This window comes from Theobroma cacao, chromosome 6, assembly GCF_053813885.1.
Source record: "Theobroma cacao isolate CCN51 chromosome 6, ASM5381388v1, whole genome shotgun sequence".
Taxonomy (NCBI): domain Eukaryota; kingdom Viridiplantae; phylum Streptophyta; class Magnoliopsida; order Malvales; family Malvaceae; genus Theobroma; species Theobroma cacao.
The window spans coordinates 24652671-24674952 of record NC_142644.1 but is presented as its reverse complement, the minus strand read 5'-3'; the positions used below and the strand labels follow the sequence as shown (position 1 = coordinate 24674952).

Sequence of the window (22282 nt, the reverse complement as noted above, 5' to 3'; positions counted from 1 at the left end):
GATTCAAAAGTGAAATGGAACAAATTTGCTGCCAAATCAAATCGACTAACCAATAAGCATAAGGAAACTATTTTTTGTCTTAATGTGTCCCCTTTCTGGCCTTTCCTATGTTGGAATTGACAGTTGTTTTGTTTATTAATTAATAAACTTTGAAAAAAATAAGATATCATTCTAGCTAGCTAGTGGGAATGTGAGTAGAAAAGGGTGGATTGACTAAGTCCATTTTCTTTTGGATGAAAACCAATAGGGATTTGCCAAATGCTCGACATACTCAACCCTATGATTCCAAGTATTGTTTGATGTTAGCTGTATACCTTGAGGTGCATTCATGGCAGAATTTTTGACAGATACATAAACACCTCACAGAAAATAAGACCCGTAAAAGCTTAGAACTGATAAGAAAGCTGCATCAAGATTCTGTTCTCCACTTTAAAATGGAATTATATATAATTATATATAGAGATTAATTATATGTAAACTTGTAACCATGTCGGTCAAGTCAACAAAAGAGACAAACAACTTTCGTACGTCAAAAGTGGCAAGACATATATCAAGAGGCGCCCCTAAAATTCGAAGAGAGAGCTTTCTACATCTATGTATGTGGAACACAGTAAAGTTGAAAACTAGGTTGCTCCATGCTTCAAATGAAGATCATGGAATTATATATTATGCAATTGGAAAATCCATGTATTATGCTAGTATAACTAAATTTGGGAAGATTACGACATATGGATCTTCAGTAAATGAAGCTTACTGTTAGTGTTTTCAAACCATCCTCATCCTAAATGTGGCAACAGAGGCTTTTGTAATTTCAATTGAATTCCATACAAGTTCCAGAAGTAATGTATGGTTCAATTTGGAACCCATGACATGACAGTCATAATTTTCTTTTCCACTAGGTGTTTTTTTAAAAAAAGAAGTATAAATATTGATTCTATTATTTAATTTTTGTTACAAAAGACTACTATCATATTTTGAAGGTAGAAGAGCAGAGTAGCACGTAGAGGGACATAACAACCCTCTCCGGATCATATCTATGTATATGAACATGCATGATAACAGCCTATAACATATGTGTCCCGAATCAACTTAATTGATATATCCACGTGCTATACATCACAAAGTCTAATCCATTTACAACAGCAAAACAATTAGATTAGATATTTTGAAGAAAGTTATTTGATCTCATCCAAAGAAAAAGAAGAAGGAGAAAAAATGAGACTAGCTTAATAAAAAACCTTTTATTACTTTATTATTATTATTGTACATATTGCTGAGGTGAAAAACAAGAGGGATAGGGAATTATAATGCAAAATCAAGGGATAATTTATGGGTCCCATAGTTAAAATATATATAATATTTACGTCCAATTAATGTCTAAATCTGCAATGTCCCTATCCTATGAAAGAGGATGAACATGTCAACTTGTCAATGCCGCCCCACACGTGTGCACTGTGGCAGAACCCTTTTTATTTTCTTTGCTTTGAGAATTTCTTGCTGGGTTGTCTTTCATCATTGGATTGGAAGTTTCTGCTTAAAGTTTTCTTAGCCAAAAGCAAGCTTAGGTTACTAGGAGTCTTCCCTTCTTTTGACCCAAATCGGCATTCTCTTCTTCATTCTTACTGTTGGAAAGTTGACAATCGTGTCATCTTCGGCCACCCATCTGCATGTGAGTTCAGAGAATTCATTAGTTTTAATTCTTTTTAAAATTCATAAAATCAAACAGTCAAGATATTAGGGGTGAGACCAAGATCACATGTACATTGTTTTTCTCCTAGCTATATTAAACAAAAATATCTAGCCTTGTACCTAGTGGAAAGCCCCCTGGCTAATAAATATACACTAAATAGGTTTTAGAGCATTGAATAATTTTAATTATCGAGATCAGACAGCATCCATTGTTGGTCTAAACCCTAAAATGCATGGCTATTAGCATTAGCAATATCTTTTTGTAGTCAAACTTTTATGTACCATAAAGCTAGTCTTAATACAGGCATTATATAATCAATGTCGGCAAAGACCTGTATGCGTGATTTGATTAATAATGTTATGTGCTCAATGCATTTGACCAAAGAAAAAAGAAATTTTGAAAATGCCAAATCCATGGAAGAAATTAAAGTGAGACCCCATAAATTGAATGATTCTAATTAAATCAGTTTGGCCACGGCCACATGTGCTTCAACCCATCAAGGGAACAATATTCATGGAATTTGGCTTTTCAGCTGAAAGTTTTAGCTATGAATTTTGTCTGTGTTTCTTCTGGTGAAAGACTTGGGGTTTGGTATAGTTTGAACACATGTCTGAGCAGGGAAAAGATGAATGGAGTATGGTTTTCGAAGGTCATCATCACATGTTACAAACACCAAACTGCATGTACTTGGAAAGCAAATATATATGGAAATGCGATGCCTTGTTAACAGCTACTGAGCCCAAAAGGACAGAAAGTTCAGTCTCTTTTGTTATGATTTTGTCTTGGCTCATGTGGTAAAAGTGAAGAAAAAACTAGTGTTTGAGTGTGCATGACAGCCTTCAAAGGTGGCTCTTCCCTGGTTTGTCCCTTTAAAATGTAAAAAAGCAAGTACCTCATTCCAGTTTTTAGTTTTATATGAAGGCTCAAATTGGGAGTGTTTGTTACCTGAAAGTAGTGACAAAATGGTGTAAGAAAATGGAAGCTTCCAGCCTGGCCAAGTCAAGTCCAGGACACAGCCTTTGCCCACCTCCAAATGGGGTGAAGTTGTAGCTGCTAATTACGTCTTTGTCCTGTGATGAATCCCCCAGTCTATGAGTTTAATGCTAAGCAACATTAATAGATAACAAGCAGAAGAAGGACAATGTATGTACGTGTGTGTATATATATATATATTTATGTATATGTAGCACCAAAAGGAAATTAAAAGGGTCAGATAACTCTTACTTGCCATCTCCATGGATTGAACTGATAAGGCCAATCATAGTGATTTTCATCAAGATGAACTGATCTAAAATACGCAAAAAAGCACCATCCTTTTGGTATTAGATACCCTTTTATCTCAATGTCCTTCATGGCCTTTCTCATGACCCCTATTATAATGTTTCCCATCCTGAGAGTCTCTGTAATAACCTGCTTAACCATATAATGCAACCTTAATTATTGAAGCAAGCTAATAATTAATTAATTAGTTTAATTTCTTTTAGTCCCATATCATTCCTTTCTGCGATATATATGTAATGCAATCTTAATTTTATTGGTTGAACTTACGCTTTGTGTAAGAGGTAATGATAAGTAATCACTCCAAATCAATGGCTCTCCATTCTGCGCTTTGACCTTGTTCAGCTTCATGTTTTCCTCCTAAAAAATTTTCAGAGGTCATCAGAAAACCTAAACAAGAATATTACCAACATGCAACAGTATCCATAGAATTAGAATTTAAAGAATATTTAAAAGCATAAGTTTGCTGCTTTGTCTTAAAGATATACATTTTGGGTGGGTAGGGAGGCGGTTCAAGACCGACTTGTTGGCAAGTTGAAAGGTATATCATACGAGTTATATCGATTAGAAAGGGCAGTTGCTATCAAGTAGAAATTATGTATAGTGTGGACAAAACCCTAGCAAGTGATCATGGCAATCCTAGTCAAGCATGCCATTTGTGCCTAGATGGTCAAATAATAACTGGTGGCAAGCAAACACTTCCTATAAGGACAAGCAAATCACTTCAGTGACAAGTTGAAATTAGTCAGAAAAAGAAAAAAGGTCTTGAATCTCACAGTAGACCAAAGAAAATATACTAATCCAAAATGACTTTCCAAAGTTTCTAAATAGGCATTTGCTGACCCCAAGTCAATTAGTGCTAGATTATGATAGCAACATAATGCCAATGAGTCATTGAAATGAGATTGGCATTTTTCTCAAGGAAATAAAGGAGCGACATGATACTGCTGATATATAAATTCCAATAGAAAAAGTGCATACCGTCAATTGATGCAGAGCAGCAGGGCAATCTGAAAGGTATTTTATTGCAAGAGTCATTAGGACCGGCACTGAATCTTCACCAGGGATCATCATATCAATCATGTTATCTGCTATTAGATCATCTGTTAATAGTTCACTAGCATCTTTGAGCAAAACGTCTACCACATCTTTTGCAACTGTTGAGATGCCAGAATTCCTTTTAGATTGGATAATTTTGTGTACAATCTTAACCATTCTCTCCTTTGCCTGGAAGTGAAATTCAACAGGTTTCCTTCTTAGACTCCCACATCTATATATACAACACTAATATAGAAAAATTAAATTTGAATAGAGTTACCTGCAAGGATCGATAAAGTTGACTTCCGGGTACTTTTACAGGTAAAGACATTAGGCCTAAGATAAATTCTTGGAACTGTTTTTTGAGAAGTTCCATTTCTTCACCTGGATTCAAACTAATCAATGCCTTGACTAGTACTTGAAAGGCAATCTGGAGACAAGAAAAGGGTATTTTCTTAGTAACTTTTCAAAAGGAATATATAGCACAATCATTGTGAAGCAAATTTCTCAGACAAAATTATTTATGCAAAATCATTGTAACCCCCATGATCTCAACTGGGTTGTTTTTACTTTCCAGCAAAACTGTATTTAAACTTAAGTAGAAGCCAGAGATAAAATTCAAACTTCAATGATTCCTTTCACTATATAGGGGATAGAGATTAAGAGAGAGAGAGTTTGTGCGCACGTGTGTGATTTTGTCTGCGTGTGCTGTTTATTTTTCCCTGTGTCTTTTGGGGGGGCTCCTAGCTGCTTCCTTATGAAACTCCTCGAACTTGGAAGAAAAAACCAGATATAGATTTAAGAGAGATGGCATCTTTTGTTTTATCCTGTGTCTGGGAGGAACTCTTTTCAAAAAGTTATCCTAAAACTTTGAGGGAAAACTAATGCCAGAGAACAAACTTCAATGAAAGGAATATTTACTTCAACACACTCAAAGAGAGAAAGGCACTAACATTTTTGGTTTCATCTTGTATGTATATGGGCTGATCATCTCTCCATTTATCCATTGATTGTTGGACATAATTTTGCATGTCTCTAGTGATCTGATCTTTGAGATGTGGAGACTTGAAGAAGGATCCTATAAGACCATGGATTTTCCTTTGTAAGCTCCCATTGATTAGCAGAATGGAGGAGTTTCCCATCAACTCAGTGAGGGATTTCGGATAAAAGGGCACGAAAGCCTTTGCATCACTTTGTAGAACAAATCTACTCACTTCTGCGTCTGTTGAAACAATAGTTGGAGTTCCAAATATGTGTGATTTGAACACCTTGCCATACCTGCAAAATAACCCATATACACACATATATATATATATTCTTCTTATAGCTTTCCTTTATCTTCATAATTTGTAATAACACTGCCTTGACTCTAGTTATGTATTGAAACCACATATAAAATCAAAAAGTAACCCTAATCTTTTTAGCATCATATTATTCATCAAAGTAAAGGAAAATTAATCACACTTAAGGGTACTTGTTCTGACACTTTTTTAAAGAAATAATACATAGAAATAAATTTAGGGAACCAGCTTTGACCACAGATTAGGTGAAGTACTGAAGATGATGACATGAAATCTTCATTTAAATTTTAGTATACATTAAAACATATATATATATATATATATTTAGGGTAAAAAGAAAATAAAAGAAGGCTGAGAAATACACAGTCATATATATATATATATATATAGTAAATAAAACTTACATGCGGCGACGCCTATCCATGAAGCTCTCAGGGCGGTCTGAGTAAGCACAAGAGATAAACTCGATGGTTTCCCCAATAAAAGGCCATCCGAGAGTTCCTAACGGAAGCTGGCATGAGTTTTTTGATGAAGATGATCTTAGACTCAACTTGCTTTTGCTATAGAGATATATGATGCAAAACAAAACTGCTGTCACAAACACAACCCACAATGAACTCTCCATCATGGATGGATTTTTTTTCTTCCCCGCCCGCACGCACGCACGCACGCTCTCTCTCTCTCTCTCTCTCTCTGTGCTGCTCTTAAATACCCTTAATCATGCTAGTAAACAGTTGTACTCTCAACAGACAATTTTTTTTTTTCTTAATTTGTGTTGTGATGGAAATATGATATGCATGCGTACGTGCACGCGTGTGGATGAAAAAAGGAAAGAACTAAGAAAAAAAAAGCCAGCGAGTGAGCGACAGAGAGAGAAAAAAAAAGGGTTGGAGCTTTGAATCCAGTTAGGGAGAGAATATTTGTACTGGGAGATGCATCATGCATGGATAAGCGAATTAGAATTGCATTTCAATGAGCTAATGCATTATATAATTATATACAAGGGGTCCGGTTCCTTTTGGAGAGCACCGATCCCTTTGTTGCTTTTAGACACAAAGTTCCAATAGTTGATGCTTAACAGTAGCTAATTACATAATGTTGCCAATGAACACAGGGCAGGTGAATTATAAGTTAAAAGGTTCCCTTTATATATAATTTCAAGTTTAGGTAAAAGAAAGAATTAGAAAGAGATCTCCCATTGTATAACCCAACAAGTAAACAAAACAAGTCAAATTTCAGTTGTACAGTATATCCATGTTAATGCAAATATATTAATATTGAATTGAAGTACATGGAAAAGCACGGAATGGCATCAAGACTGATACCATACTACTATTTTTTTTTCTCTTTTTTATTGTACGGTCGCATGATTGTTTCCTATATATAGGAAAAAACAACTTTGGGAAAGTACATCTGGATCTGCTCAAACTGTAGAGGGTGGAGTCGGGGGAAATAATTTCACCCAAGTATATATATATATGTAACATTTATATGAAGATTTGATTCTAAAATTTATAATATTGTTATAAGGTATTTAAGCACTTTGATTTAAGATAATAGATAGGTAGTAGGAGCTGTTAGTTTGGGAGCAAAACCATGCATGTGTGATTATAAGAATAAAGAAATCCTGAAATTCCAGTCAATAGTGCCTTGTTAGTGTGTATTAATGATAATAAGAAAAAAGGTTGAATGAGGAAGGGAAACGTGAAAACATGTTGAGAAAGAAATATCCCATGAATGAGTTTTTCCTTTGTATGGCCCCCATTGGGAGGAGAGTTTGGTTACAATCATGGGTAGCATGCGCCAAATAATTGTTACCAAGGTGAAAGAAAAGAGAACAAAATAAATATTGCTGTAAAAGAAATTCCCTTGATGATAATGATAAAGTTAATTAAATAATAATAATAATAATAGGGGGAGAAGGGGGAAACTAAGTCCCCACTCAAAGTGGCATGATTGATCTTGTGGTAACTGTGGGTTTGATGAGGGGCGTCCAGGCCAGGCCCTCTTCCCTTGGCAGGTGCAGGGTAGCAGCAGCAGCTGGCTGCCCTCGTGCTTTCATGTGAGATTCAATAAGTCCAACCACATTCTCTACATCATCAATATCTTTTCTTTTTTTCTTTTTTTTTTTTTTTGTTTTCCCTTTCCTTTTTCTCTCTTTCTTTCTCGCAACTTTTGTTTTGTCCTTAACTCTCTCTCTCTCTCTCTCTCCAATGAAATTATGACCCAATCCTTTGATACAAATACATACACAAAAATCCTAGGCCAACCTCTCATGTTACTTTCATGCCCATCCTTTCTGATTTTATATGGGAGAGGCCGCATGTGGCTACCTCTCTTTATATACCCAAAAAATACTTTAAATTATGTCAATCTGCCCCTATGCCACCCTTAATCTAATAAACATAAACATGCCAAAACTTTTCAATCAAAAAGATGAAATGGGTGGTCATGATTGCCCTCAAATAGAGCATCAAACATGGCTTGGTTGAGGCAAAAATGTCATTTCAGAATGCAGAAAGAAGGAAAATAAACAAAAGTATGAAACCCATTATAAACCTAGCTTTTCTTAACTTATAAAATTCCTCCTTTGACTGTTGTCAGATTTGATTCAATATTCATCACAATGGCCCCCACATTTTCTTGATTGCCCATGTGATATTTAATTTCCTAATTTCCCAGCTCCATTCCGTGGCTTGCCTTTTGCCCATTTGTTCAAACAACCCTAACTTATGATTAGGTATCTATGTTTTGTTAAATTAATACTTTAATTTTTCCATATCATGATTGCATCAAATTGCTTTGCTAATCATCCGGCTTTCTCTCTCATGTTCTTTTTATGGGTTGCATTTGTTTAATTCTATTATATCTTTTAAGAATCCTAGAGAATATATAGGGTATATTTGATACATTGCTATGTTCTTTGAAAAGTTAAAGAAATTTAGAAACCTTGGATTATATTCGTATTACTTAGGGGATATTTGGGGGAAAGAAAGATTCATTTGTAGAGCTTAGAATATCAGCCCGTTAGGTAGTTTTGTAGTTGGTTTGGTTCTGCATGATGTGGGAACCTTGAGAATTAGGGGGTCTATCCACATCCTTTTTGGAAATCGTGCATGCTTGCATAGTTGCATTAGGCCCATGTGAATCTCTACACCTTGAAGTTGGAGAATATGCCTTTCATCTCCATATTTAAAACAAAAGGAGACGGCAAATGAGATTGAATTCCCCCATTGCAACGATAATGATGATATGAAGATGAAATTCATGAGTTATTCCATAGTCCATCCATTTTCTTGACTTGATATTGCTAATTCAAAGTAGACGAGTGGGTTTAAGGTTGAGAAAGCATGAACTGAAATCTAAGTTTGGTAAATCATGTGGACTAAGCTGGGCTCGGTAAGTATAAATAAGCACTGTCCTTATAAACACCCCTACTACTTCATTGACAATTTAGATATAAGAAGGCAACCCACGGCCAGAAAAAGTATTGGAAGGCCAAAGCTTACTCCACTTCAAAAGGAAGATGAAGTTTTGGTGGTGTATGAATCACTGCTCCTTTTTTTTTCCAAATTACTGAAATCTAAGTCACACTGTTGTTTACTTGAACTTGGACAGGCTATCAAGTTGAACAATTTAGGTCCCCCAAAACAGATCAGTCTGACTGGACTTCAAGTTCTATTCACTTCTGGAAGTCTGCCGCTGGAAGCCAGCTGATGGTTTAACAAGCAGACACAAAAGTGGCAGCAATCATCTAATCTCCAATTATACATTGCAGATTTATGTAAGAGTGGCAGAGTAGGCAACAATGTCATGAACATTACCCCTTGTGTGAAATTTACAGGGCGACAATTAGACTAGGAAAGTACTTCTCAAGAAAATGATACAATTTGTTGCAGATTTTACCAAGCCAAAATATTAAGAAAAACAAGAGAACTTGAAATTCAATTGAACGGAAACCAAACTTCCAAAATACTTAAAGAAAAAGGTCATATCCAAGTTTAAACAAAAGGGTTATCAGTCATATCCGAGGAATGGATTCTGCTCGAATATATTGTTTGAGTATGGCTTTCTCTTCATCAAGGCGCTTCTTCTCCTCGGGGTCTTTTGGTTTGATTTTCCTTTTCTCTTCCAGTATATGCTTAAAAAGCTCACGCTGCTGGCTCTCAGGAATGGGTTCAACCAACTTCACAGGTTGTGTAATGGATGGTGAAGGTAAGGGCTTTTCAGTAACTGGAGGAGCAGTGACAGTTGTAGTTGAAACAGGAGTCGCACCAACATCTCTTGCAACATCTTCTTCAGTTATGCTTGTATCCTTTTTCTTTGTTCTCATGAAAAGGTAAGCTACATCAATCATACAAATTTCTATCAGACAAGCTGCAAATCATGTTTCTGAGAAATTAAATTGTCAAGAATCCCACCTAAAACCTCCAACATTCACAAGTTTGACAATATAAAAAAGAAAATAAGATTAAAAAGTTGAGTTGGGACCAGGGGAGGGGGGTGGAGGGAAGAAGGACAGACCAGGTGTCATAAGTTGGTGGGATGGACCACAATACAAAATATGATTCTGTCAGACAAGATAAAATGATGAAACTGTAAATACAACCAGATACCACGAAAAACGAAACAAACCGTTAATGCTAATTATTACAGCTTGACAACAAAAAGCAATCAAGATGTGCTCCTCAACTAAACAACATATATAGAGGAAAAAGAAAAGTTATAGCTTATTAAAACCAGCTAGTCCTGTTCACATCGAAAGGTTATTATCATTAACTATTGGTAATTATAGGAACACGACACTGGAAAGAAATCCAGAAACAACACATCAAGACATTCTTTATTACCAATGAGCAATTGCTCATTTTCATCTCTTTTAAACGTAATTCAGGCTCTCTGTCGGTAATCATCAGGGCAAAAAGCTAGAGACAAAACTAAAAGCACATAAAAGATATGCTTTCACTGAGACTACAAGTTCAACTTTCATCTAAAAGTAATTGCTATATTGACACTCAAAAGCGCATAAAAGATATGCTTTCACTGATTGGAGACTACAAGTTCAACTTTCATCTAAAAGTAATTACTATATGAACACTATAGCAATCAACTACACCAGTAATCTCCCATTAGTTAACTTATGACTATTACAGTTTTCAACTGATCACTAATATGTTGATGCACATATCAAATCAATCAACAGCTGAGCAGTCATTGTGTTGGTGGGTGCAGGGGACAAATTGTGAATATTTTCGCTCATCATCATCATTATAAGCCCCGAAGAATATGGAGATAATTACTTCATAATGCTCAGTGCTTGAGTTTGTAATATGTATTTAACAGAATACTATAACATGGTGTTTGCATACAAACATTTACTAACCCCCAAAATGAATGCTAATTACAGCCAATTTACTAAAAATATTTAACTCCATTCATCCAATAAGCTTTAGATTGTAAATACACCCAACTTAAGCGGTACTCATTTATATCTCTACATAAACCCAAGCTCCCCTTTTGGGTGAAAACCAGAGAAATTAGCTAATGTTTCCATCTCTGTAGCTTAACTAAATATTTAAATAGTTGAAAAATAATCTACTTGGGTGAAATTATCATAGTATTCGAACGTGCCAACTCATCATCTCTACTCCTAAAGATGATATTTTCCTTTACTTATCATAATGTGTTGTTCTATGTGAAGGTCTAAAGAGTATGGTTGGTCACTTCAACAAGTAAAAGATAAATTATTCTCTAATTGTGAAGTAATTACTCATTCAGTTACATGTACTAAAACATAACAATAGATCAGTGCTAAATGGTACACCAAAAGTATTCTTCCAAACAGAGAAGAATACACAAAGAACCTATAACCAATCCCAAGCACTAGGATTATAGCTGGGTTAAGTTGAGTTGTGTTAGGATATGATTGAACAAGAGAGAAATTCAAAGTTGCAGACGCACCTTATCATGCTTAGAGTGTCAAAATTGGTGCAATAGTTTCATTTTCGTCATATCTCAAAATCTTAGGCACCAAGGATAACAAAATTGCTTATCATTTCCATATCTTTTGCATCAAAACCATCAAGCAAATTGAGACATACACTTAATATGTCATCATATTGGTAGCATTAATATGTTTATCCAATAAAGAAAATAAGTAATTATGACAGCAGAATAGTCTTTTATTGTTTTATTGAGAAGATCTGTGAAGCAATTCTCTTAGAGAAGGTGCATAAATAATGCAATGCACCACATCTATGACAAGTTACACCCAACAAAGACACTAAAGAGATTTTAAGCACCCAAATCTATGATATGCAACAGAAATAACTGCAAAATGAATTCCCTCTCAATTAAATAAAAGCCATTGAAGCTAGGTTATATTTACATTTCTTTAGAAAAGCAACAACTGACCAATGGACCAAATTCAGAGTCATAAATAATGAAAAAAGGTTCCCATGAAAGACAGGAATTTACAAAATCACTTTCATACATTATTAGCAATCTTAGGCTCCATTTGATTGTTGCATTTGCTACTCACATTTTACTTCCAAAAGCAAAAAACAAAAAGTGCATTCTGTTACAAAAGCAACTAACATTTTTGATGATTTAAAAGTTAACAGTTTCAGTGTGTAGGACAAGAAACTTTAATTTTCTTGGAACATGATTTTACTTTTATGGGAAGCAATTATGTCAGAATTGGTGTTACATTTTAACTATTTACTCATTTTTATTCAATTATGATTTTATACCCTACCATTTGCTTTTGCTTTATAACAAGTTTGAGGATGCAGAAAAGAAATAGCATAAACTAGTAAAAGCAACAACTAATAAAAGCCTTGATGGTATCCTTCCAGAATCCTCACAAGAGTCCAACTCTGAACATATTATTGACATTCATGGGCCATGACCAGCCTTCAGTATTAACAACATTTAGATGGTCCAGATTCTGTCTTCTGCATTGTCATCATTCAAATCACTGAAGGTACAACAGAGAGTACTAACTTAAGTTGGGACAACTCCACTATATATCTTTAAGATTCAATTTGGGTGCATTTTACTTCAAGATATTGCTCAAGACAAATACACTTATCTCCCTTATATTACTAGTTTCCAGATAGCACATACATACTCTCAAATAGCACGATACATTGATTTTCCTAAGCAAATCTCTATGACAGCTATCACCTACAATTATAAACATTATAATTCCAAGTCATTCTGTACCTAAGTATGGCCTTTAGATATGATTATGATGAGAGCTATAACCTGCAAATATTTTAGTAATTCCCAATTAATCCATAGGAGGGTAAACTAAATCCAAAATTGTTGATTTAAATCAATGTATCTCAAACAGAACAAATAAGAATGCACTTGAAGAGCTTATCACTCTTGCCCTTCCTGCAATAGACAAAGACCATCATATGCTTAATCTAATAGATACAAGGAAGGGAAACTTTAAATTTAAAGTATTTACTTTCACTTCATATGTCACTAACATAATTGAAGGATTTTTTAAGGCCTTAATATAAGCTCTTACCTTCCTTCCTCACATGTAGAGAAACATAACCTTAACCAATGCTACTTTGAAAGCTTAGAAAGCTAGAAAATTTCTAGTCGAAACATAACATAGTATGGGTATGTTTGTGTCTGTGTGTGTATGTTACACCCCTTAAACACACTAAACCAGGTTTACACCTAAGAGAAGTATTCAACAAGCAAAGATGCTTTCTTATTTGCTACTCCCCTATAGAGATATGGTTCAGCAGAAAACAGTCATGCCCGCAAGACAATTTTAAGATTCCTAGGACCATCTAGCAATGGAACTAATAGACTATTTGCCAAATTTGGGAGTGCCTAAGTTTCTTAGATAAATATCAACAGCTAAATATGTCTTCATTTAACATAGGCATCCACTGTCTAAACAGAACAGTTAGTTGAGACTTTAGATGTATTTGTAACACTGTAGCATGCCAAGACCAACTGTGAATGAGCAAATTTTAAGCAACCTTCAACAAAGTAAGCCTAGGGTCAATTTTTCAACATAAGCACTCATACGTGTCATGCAGTGCATATTGTTACTAGCAAACACTTGAGACAACAGATGATCGAAGAACAGAAGGCTTACTGTTAGCTAGAAAAAGGAAAAGAAAATAACTGAATATGTACAAAAAAAAAGGTGTCACACAACACCATACATTTCCCATGGTTATTAGAAAGCAACAAAGAAGAATTATAATCAGGGGATGTATCATGTACTTAATAATTCACAAGGAAAACCTGTCTTGTAATGCAACCTCTTAGTTACTGCTAAACTACCACACCAACTTTTCTTGTGGGCATGTTTGCTTATTCAAAACCACTTACCAATGCCAATCAGAAGGTTTGCAACATACACATAGATGAATTTGGATGCTTTGGGATTTTATCAGCTCGACTTAAATTGTCAACCCTTAGCACATTGTGGCCATCCCTCATTGAAATTTTACCATTCTTGTCGTACACGAAGAGTGTCAATCAAACGAGATAATTAGCAAACACCACATAACCAACAGAAGCCATAAAAAAAAGTCCATATTCAACAGAATACGGGTGCTCCCCTGATGTTCAAACTAAAAAAACAGAGCATTTAACAAATTCTTAACACTCAAATATATTTATTGACTCTCAAACTGAACTATGGTCAATCAATATGATCGGTCAAAAAAAATTCTCCAACATATTAACCTCTTAAGCCCTAAACTTCTTTCAAACAACAAATTACCCATGGACAACAGAATCAAGCAATGCATTCAACAAGCATAAAAATCAAAATTCAAGCCAAATTGAAAAGAACCCATTTAAACTCCTAAGCATTAAACAATTTCAAAAGAAAGGAAATGACCTCCAACAGTAAGGTTGACAGCCAAGAGAAGAGGCCAAAGAAACTTGTAACGCCTCGCAAACGATTCCTTTGGAGGCTGAGGTGGTGGTGGAGGATTGGTAGCGGTCTGAGACCCCATTGTATATGATGCTGCTGCAGCTGATGATGTTGGAGCAAAATCCTTTCCTTTTTGTTGCTCTTGAAATTGTTTCAGTTGAGCTGTAGTTTTTGCAATCGAGAATAAGGAATCAAATTAGGGACACCCATAAACCACTATTATTTGAGAAGCAAAGAAAGCCCGGACAAAAAAAAGTTAAAAGGAAGATTACTTTTTGTTTAAAACAAAAGGAATTCAAGTACAAAAGAATGATGGGTTTCGAGATTAGTTTAAGTTTTTTGTTTCTACCTTTTTTAGGTTTGTTGGTGTAGAGCTTTGGACCTTCGCTCATTGCTAGATGAGATTCCTTTTCCTCTTTCTCTGATCCCTGACGTTCCCCTGGTATGCCTACGCAGCTATGCCTTGACTACTTGGAAAGCCACCACATTAATTTAAGTAAATATTAAGCAACTAATCTAAGCTTTAGACGGAACTAGTTAGTTTCTGGTTGCACTTTCGTTTACTCTGAAACACCACTATCTTAAGGTTAATAATTTGCACTTCTGAATTTAAAATGTATTCACTATGTTAGTGAAACGTCATTGATTTTTTTTTTTTCTTTTTGAAGAAATGCTTGGTTTATCATAATAAACATATGCAAATGACTTATTAATTAATTTTTGCTTAACATTTTAAGCCTTTGGTTCAGAGGTAGATAAATTTATCGACATAATACTTAAAAAAAATTTGAATTATTCACAAAATTTAAATAAATTTTTTTAATTATATTTAATAAAGTCCTTGTGTTTTTTTTTTATAAAAAAATCATTCTTGTTTATGTCAACACTATATTAATGACACGTAAATATAAAATAACGAATAATATTTTAATTAATAAAAATTAATCTACTATTAATATAAAAATTTATTGAATTTAAAATAAAAATAAAAAAAACTTAATTAAATGTAACAGAAAAATAAAAATTTACTTAAATTTTTTAAATAATTGAAGAACTTTTTTAAACATTCAGACTAAATTTATATTCTTTTAACTCAAAGTGGTAGGTTTGGGTTACTCTTGATTAATGGGAGACGAGTGAGGCTATAAAGTTATGATTGTAAGATTAAAGGAAGTTCAAGCAATTTGATTGATATGGTAAAAGTAAAAGACGATATGAAATGTCGTAAAAAAAGTTTTCCCTCCGATTAGAAATCCAATCCCCATTTGAATGCAGTAACAGATCAACATTGAAAGGTAAAAACGAATGGAAAAACCTTTCTGCCACATCCTCCCTCATCCCCAAATTTAACATAAATAATACATGCCTGTTTTAGTTTGAGTAGCTTTGCGGTCATATGCAACAATTCATCCATTGATAACGTCACGTTATCAGCATCTGAACATTTGACTCCATAATCTCTACTTCCCTCAAAATCAAAAAAGATGAGATGATCAAGGCCATTTCAATGCAACTCAAATTTTGTCGCTCATGAGTTCTTTGTTTAAATGGAGAAAAAATGGATTATCAGAGAGTAAATACAGAATTAATTTACAAGTTCCATCTATACTTGCTCTTCCCGCTAGTCCTGTCAGTAAGACCGTTGAACCCTGAAATATAGCAGTGACAGTCAAACGAAATATGTCTACACTACACTGTACCCTCATAGTCTTACAATTTTCCCCTCGTGGGAATCTTCTCATTAATCAGCTCCGCGGGCGGCTGCTACCATAACCCCTACCTCGGTCTCGGAAACCACCGTGACCTGTATCATCAGATAAACAAAATGAATATGGGCAATAATGTATCAAGTTTGGGAACTCGTTCACATCATGCTAGACATGTCTACTTATGCATAAAAATCAGTAATGTATCAGGCCGTTCAATCAGCTCAAATTAGCTCCTACCGCACCAGTGAAGTTTCTTACATAATCACCAGCCATCATAGCAAAATGTAGCTCAGTAAGAATTTACTTATTTTCAAGTGAAGAAACAGAGCAATGATCACATAACACCGGGGTAGCAATCCCTAGTGTTTTCTAACGTTCCCTTTATGAATCAAGTATCTAGATGTGCAAAAGCTATGAAAACAAACGAAAAATCACTCAATTGACATTTAATTTGCGACTGCCTCAAAATGTGGCAATGTGTGCATGTGCCTGCATGTCCAAAAGAACTACAGTAAACTAACCTCATATGTTGGCAGAAAAAAAAGAAAGACTAACCTGATGGTGGAGGAGGTGCACCACGTCCCATCGCTGCCAATTCAGGGCTGACCTTTTGTCCAGCTTCCTCAAGTATGACAATAAGTTCTTTTGCGAATCTGGCGTTTGCAGCTGTGAAGAAAGTATAGGCAGTTCCTTTTGCTCCAGCTCTTCCTGTTCGACCAATACGGTGGACATAATCCTCTAGCGATCCCGGGAAGTCATAATTGATTACATATTTCACATCTTTCACATCTGCCGCCAAACCAAAACAATAAGTAATCAAGATATTGAGGCAAGCAGAGTTGACACTCCCCTTTCTGAAAATGTAGCAAGTCAGAGTTTTGCACCCATTCGTCATTCTAAACATGTAAGTGGTTCTTTCTTTCAAGTCCTAAGGCAGCAAGATTACCCCAAACTCCCATGTGACTTTCTATTTCGTAAAAGGAATCAAAACACTCATACTAGCCGAACAAACGGTAACAAGGAGTTGCATGCAACAATACGGATGTTGGATACCAACATAAATAAAAAACTAAGGATAATCCTCAAAATTCAAGTTAAAAATATCATCATAATCACAATTTAATTAATTAAGAAGACCATCCCTCGTTCACTAAAGTTACATGCGAAGGAAAAATGATAAGCCTTGCAAAACCAGGATAGCACATATGCATGCTGTACATGCATCATATGACAAAAAAATAAATTGATACATGACCAGCGCTACTAAAACGTCAACATAATGAACATGAATGGCTAAAATAATGATTTGTTAACATAAAAAAGAAGCAATGGCTATGCTAATGAGACCTTCGGTTATTAGCTAAGCAGCAATATTAAGAACTCCAACAATTTAAACAGATGTTGCTTCAGACGACTAAAATAAATGGAATTATCAACATTACTAACTGGCAGCAATCAGATGCAAGATTCAAGTATAAAGAGTTCAAAAAAGAAATGAAAAACATTCAATAAAATATCAATATACATAAGAAAAAGCAAATTAAAATGGGCCTGCCGTCTGATATATCTTTTCACAAAATGTTCTAAAAGGAAATGGCATTCAAACATCTAATCATAGGAAGTTACAAATAGAAGACATGGATGATGGAAACAAAGAACTTCATCAGAAAAGCGATTTCTGGTAGATTAAAATATAACTAAAGAAGTACTGCATCTTATAAAGTGAAAACTGCATAGAAAATAATTATAACAGCAGTAAATTGGGCACATCTGACAAAGAAGACACATGAGGCATAAATCCTAGTCAAATTACAAGAAAAAAGTCATACACTTAATTAAAATAAGGCACAAAATAGGCATTTAATGAATATACATACCTAAACCACGAGCTGCAACATCTGTTGCAGTCATTATAGGGCTCTTGCCAGCTTTAAACTCTGAGAGGACCCAATCCCTTTCTGCTTGACTTTTATCTCCATGAATTGAGAGAGCAGGCCAACCATCCAAGCGAAGTCGCCGAGTGATCTGGTCACAACCTTTCTTGGTATCCATGAAAATCAAAATTCTGCTACCATCCATGATATCCTCCAGCAGCTTCACCAATCTGGAACATCAAGACAGATCAATAAACATCCTCGATATATTTCATACTATATGTTAATGTTAAAAGAATTCAAAACCATAGGAACAATGCAAACTGCTCTCTACTTGCTATATTTCTGACTCTCAGGAACAATGTCAACATGTTGGCGAATTGCATGGTTAGCTTTTAAATCTGCAGATCCAATTATCACCTGCACAAAGTCCAAGGAAACAATCAACTAAGTAAATAGCATAGCATCAGACACAACAAAGTAAATAGCAAACGTCCTTAAAAGTACTTATACCATAAAATCAGATTACCACATTTCAGAAGCCATGAATTATATTAGGAAAGACTAGAAATCCTTAAGTAAAAATAAAAGAACCTAAACAAGATGATACATTAAAAATCACGTCCATGTTAAAGATGACATCTGCTCACAGAAGAAGCCAATTAAATATTACCAAAACTAAGAAGTATCTTACTTTGTATGGGTTGTAAAGAAACTGCCTTGCCAACTGTTCAACCTCCTTTGGCCAAGTCGCACTCCAGTACAATGTTTGGCGGTCAGGACGGATCTGCATATAACACATAAGTACCACTCAGAGAAATTGGGGGTGAGGTAGAGGGTTTGATGGGGCCAATACATTTCACTGCTTATACAAAACAATACAGGTTCTACATGAGCATATTCTTAGCTAAATCCCCGATAAGGTTTAAGACTAACACTACCTTCCCCCTCTGATTTTGTCCTTTTAAATCATTTTCCTTCTGGGGGATGCGAGGCTGCATTGTATTAGAAACCAAGGCAAAGCCTCTATTTTATGCACTCTGAAGGCATTAGCTTAGACTTCTGAAATCAACAATCTTATCATCCTAAATAGTTAAGTTTCACCACATCAATTGGATAAATTAAGAAAAAAGAATAAATAATAAGTCTGACATCTTGTTTCTTTGAAGTGCAACACTTGAATGACATAAAAAGATTAATGATTAAGATTAAAGAAGAGAGAAAGATAAACCATTATGCCCACAATATACCGTTCTCATACATAAAAAGAAAGTGTATAAAGCGGGAAGACAGAGAGAGAACAAAATGAAAGAGAAAGGTGAGAACAAAGACCTGAGAAACAATTTTTCGTATCTGAGGCTCAAATCCCATATCTAACATCCGATCTGCCTCATCCAAGACTAGATAAGTAACTCTTCGCAAGTTTGTGTGATGCGACTCCAACATATCTATTAACCTCCCGGGTGTAGCAATAACAATCTCAACACCTGTTCCAACAAATAATTAACATTTTCATTAGTAACTAGTGTAAGCAATTACAAACCAAAGATAACTCCATTTAAACTAGTAATAAACATGTCAGAAAGAGAATCTTAAACTTAATTATCATGTATAAGAGAATAGAAGCAGTTCAGCAACTACAAGACACAATAAAACAGTCACCCAAGCATATTATAGCATACCTTTCTGGAGATCACGCACTTGAGGTCCCTTGGGAACCCCACCATATATGCATGTATTCTTGATCCTAGATGATGCACCAAATTTAGCAGCCTCTTGTTGTATTTGAACCGCAAGTTCACGCGTTGGAGCTAAAACTAATACAATTGGGCCATCTCCAGGAGCTAAAAAAATATAGAAAAAGGCCAAGAGTTATCCCCTCCCAATTAATGGAAACATGCTGACAACAGTTAAGGGCAATTGCAAGTTATTCTTTTACCTAAAATTGGTTGCGCGTTAACATGGACAATTGCAGGTAATAAATAGGCAAGAGTCTTCCCCGAGCCAGTTTCTGCAATACCAATGAGGTCACGGCCCTTCAAAGCCATTGGCCAACCTTGAGCTTGTATAGGTGTTGGTTCAACAAAGCCAGCTTTTGTGATTTCTTGCAGTACATACTCTGGCAACAAGAAAAGAATATCAATTATCACCACAGAAGAATCTATGAAGAGAGCAAGTTGATAATTTTCAAATACAGAAGTAAACTTCCATATAACCAAGAAACACCCAAAACGCTTAGAAAGTGATAACTTCTCCTTAACCATCAAAATGATCATCTTTTTACATTGATAACAAAATGTATATGCAAAATATATTAGACGCCATAAAAATAACTCTTTAGACTGATTAAACAATTCATAACGTGGCAGCAGTAGCATCACCTGTGATTTAACATCTAGAAGCAAAAAGAGCATATATATGAAGATATAGGAAATGAAGGTTTGAGATGAGCCTAATTCACTGCCCAAAGGAGTATATCCATTAAGGCAAGAGATGACCACTGCCTGTGAGCATTTGAATAACTACTAGCAACAAATAATATGACATCAAAGTCTTCTTTAAGCTCCCTCAAGAAAAAAAAATCCTTCTAATAAGCTATTCGTCGGCACTAATTCTAATTAGAAATCATTTATAAAAGTGATCATGCATGAATAAGATTAGAAGCTGTGACTAAAAAACTATAGTCAATACAATGGCTGTCTAGTAAACAGAATTCAACAATAGAAACTTTTAAAGTAGTGCAAAATTAGATAGAGTGCCTTCACTTTAAAGACCAATTATCACCTGTGACTAAAAAACTATAGTCAATACAATTTCAGTTATTTTCTATGTTAGATAAACAACAGAATTAAATAATAAAACTATAGAGTGCCCTTCACTTTTAAGCTTTAAGATTAAGTAAACAGAACTAATGTTCTTCATTACAACAAATAATACATTCTTGGCTTGTCTAATCTTCATCTTTGATACTGAAATAACTAACTTTAATTACTGATGAGAAAAAATCATTACAACAATACACTAAAAATGCTGATTGGTTCACATAACTGACAATTTATGTATGGATCAAACACTAAATATGCTGAACTTACTGAAAGAACCAACAAATTACCTGGAAATCCCATGTCGCGAAAACTCTTTACAGGCTTCGGAACATCGCGACCTTCAACAGTAATTTCCCTCCGCTGCCGATACTCCTCCACCTCTGTTGCCGACATTGCCGCCACCAATGGCGACTCAACATAAAAATTCTTCTCAAAAGGAGTCAATCCATCCAAATCCAACTTCCTAGGTGGTTCAGCACCATCATAATCCCTTCTGCTCGACGAGGACCGCATCGAACCGCCATATGCTGAAGCCCCACCAAACCCTGAGTCACTATACCAACGTACTAAATTAAACAAACAGAAACTTCCTTTCAAAAAAAACCAAACAAACAGAAACTTCAAAGTAGTACAAAATTAGATAGGAGAACAGAAATTTTATAATACTACAATTTTAGATAGGAGATGTTGCGAATGGCCTAATGGCATTATGTTAAAATAACTGAAATACCAGTGTATTTGAACTTAAAATTAATCATTTAGAGTAATGGGCAGCTAAAACAACATAAAATTCATTGAAACATTTAACAGAAACAAATTCAATTAAAATTTATCAGTCTTCAGTTTTAAGCCAAGCTAAACTAAAGAAATGCAAAACCCAGACTAAAAAACATAGCTAAAACTAAAAATAAACAAGAAAATCAATTCTAATTCAGTAATTTGGGGGAAAAAGAGTAATGAATTGAATGAATTAATCTAGATAGGAAAAAGAAAACAACAAATGAACTTAAACATAAAAAAAAATGAGAATTACATTAAAATTTAGGGAAATGCAAAAATTTGAGTAGTTACCTCCTACGGTCGCGGTAGGAGGTGGGATCGCCGGAGCGGCTATCATATCGACTCATATTGTGTGCTACTGTCGGTGAGATTATCAAAACTTGGTCAATATTAATGTAACCAAAAAAGAATGAGTACTATCTCTGTTGTCTTTCTTTTAAATTTATGGTTTAGGGTTTTAAGTGAGAGGGCTTTTATCGGACACAGCTCTTTTGTTTTTTCCAATTGGGAGGAAGATGATGAAGACAGAAAGAATGAAAGGCTTTCCCTCTCGTGATGAAGCGTGTTGTACTTTTTGCTTTGCCTGTGCGCTAAGCCTACGGATGAAAAAATAAAACCGTCCATTCAGAAAATGACATGTGGATACCTATGCAACTTACTCTCACCGCCTTTCACCCGCCTGCTATAAGCTGTTGTACTTGGGATTCTCATTTTAATTACAGTTTTGCCCTTCTTTTTTGTGAATCAATTTTTGCATATCTAAGTACTCTGTAACACTTACGAATTTATAATGTTTTTACTAATTTCAGGCTACACCTTTTTTTTTTTTTTTTGCAAAATAAATAGTTCCTCAATAGCACGTAAGAA

General features: G+C 34.9%; 3 protein-coding genes across 3 annotated transcripts; all 3 read right to left on the bottom strand.

Annotated features, from left to right (window-relative positions):
* Nucleotides 1-1226: 1226 nt before the first annotated feature.
* CYP90D1 (cytochrome P450, family 90, subfamily D, polypeptide 1) lies at nt 1227-6231 on the bottom strand. The gene is made up of 8 exons (XM_018123186.2): nt 5712-6231; nt 4960-5284; nt 4287-4436; nt 3950-4195; nt 3239-3328; nt 2915-3100; nt 2636-2760; nt 1227-1663 (listed from the first exon to the last, which is right to left on the bottom strand). The coding sequence occupies exons 1-8, from the start codon at nt 5933-5935 to the stop codon at nt 1570-1572; spliced, it is 1440 nt and encodes a 479-aa protein (XP_017978675.2). The 5' UTR covers nt 5936-6231; the 3' UTR covers nt 1227-1569.
* Nucleotides 6232-9048: 2817 nt separating this feature from the next.
* LOC18596113 (WAS/WASL-interacting family protein) lies at nt 9049-14786 on the bottom strand. The gene is made up of 3 exons (XM_007024389.3): nt 14577-14786; nt 14192-14389; nt 9049-9651 (listed from the first exon to the last, which is right to left on the bottom strand). The coding sequence occupies exons 1-3, from the start codon at nt 14617-14619 to the stop codon at nt 9329-9331; spliced, it is 564 nt and encodes a 187-aa protein (XP_007024451.1). The 5' UTR covers nt 14620-14786; the 3' UTR covers nt 9049-9328.
* Nucleotides 14787-15624: 838 nt separating this feature from the next.
* RH20 (DEA(D/H)-box RNA helicase family protein) lies at nt 15625-21973 on the bottom strand. Its single transcript, XM_007024388.3, has 10 exons — nt 21707-21973; nt 20923-21188; nt 19750-19929; nt 19493-19654; nt 19143-19297; nt 18505-18597; nt 18145-18230; nt 17814-18040; nt 16492-16725; nt 15625-16031 (listed from the first exon to the last, which is right to left on the bottom strand). The coding sequence occupies exons 1-10, from the start codon at nt 21760-21762 to the stop codon at nt 15973-15975; spliced, it is 1518 nt and encodes a 505-aa protein (XP_007024450.2). The 5' UTR covers nt 21763-21973; the 3' UTR covers nt 15625-15972.
* Between the last annotated feature and the right edge of the window lie 309 nt (nt 21974-22282).

Coding starts and splice junctions, on each gene's coding strand:
- CYP90D1 (XM_018123186.2), bottom strand. CDS start 5,935: ATGATGGAGAGTTCATTGTGGGTTGTGTTTGTGACAGCAGTTTTGTTT. Junction 5,285..5,711: donor ATGGATAGGCGTCGCCGCAT/GTAAGTTTTATT, acceptor GTTATTTTGCAG/GTATGGCAAGGTGTTCAAAT. Junction 2,761..2,914: donor TCAATCCATGGAGATGGCAA/GTAAGAGTTATC, acceptor GATTCATCACAG/GACAAAGACGTAATTAGCAG.
- LOC18596113 (XM_007024389.3), bottom strand. CDS start 14,619: ATGAGCGAAGGTCCAAAGCTCTACACCAACAAACCTAAAAAAG. Junction 14,390..14,576: donor CACCAACAAACCTAAAAAAG/GTAGAAACAAAA, acceptor CAAAAACTACAG/CTCAACTGAAACAATTTCAA. Junction 9,652..14,191: donor TGTCAACCTTACTGTTGGAG/GTCATTTCCTTT, acceptor TGATTGATGTAG/CTTACCTTTTCATGAGAACA.
- RH20 (XM_007024388.3), bottom strand. CDS start 21,762: ATGAGTCGATATGATAGCCGCTCCGGCGATCCCACCTCCTACCGCGAC. Junction 21,189..21,706: donor TCCTACCGCGACCGTAGGAG/GTAACTACTCAA, acceptor ACGTTGGTATAG/TGACTCAGGGTTTGGTGGGG. Junction 19,655..19,749: donor TAACGCGCAACCAATTTTAG/GTAAAAGAATAA, acceptor ATATTTTTTTAG/CTCCTGGAGATGGCCCAATT.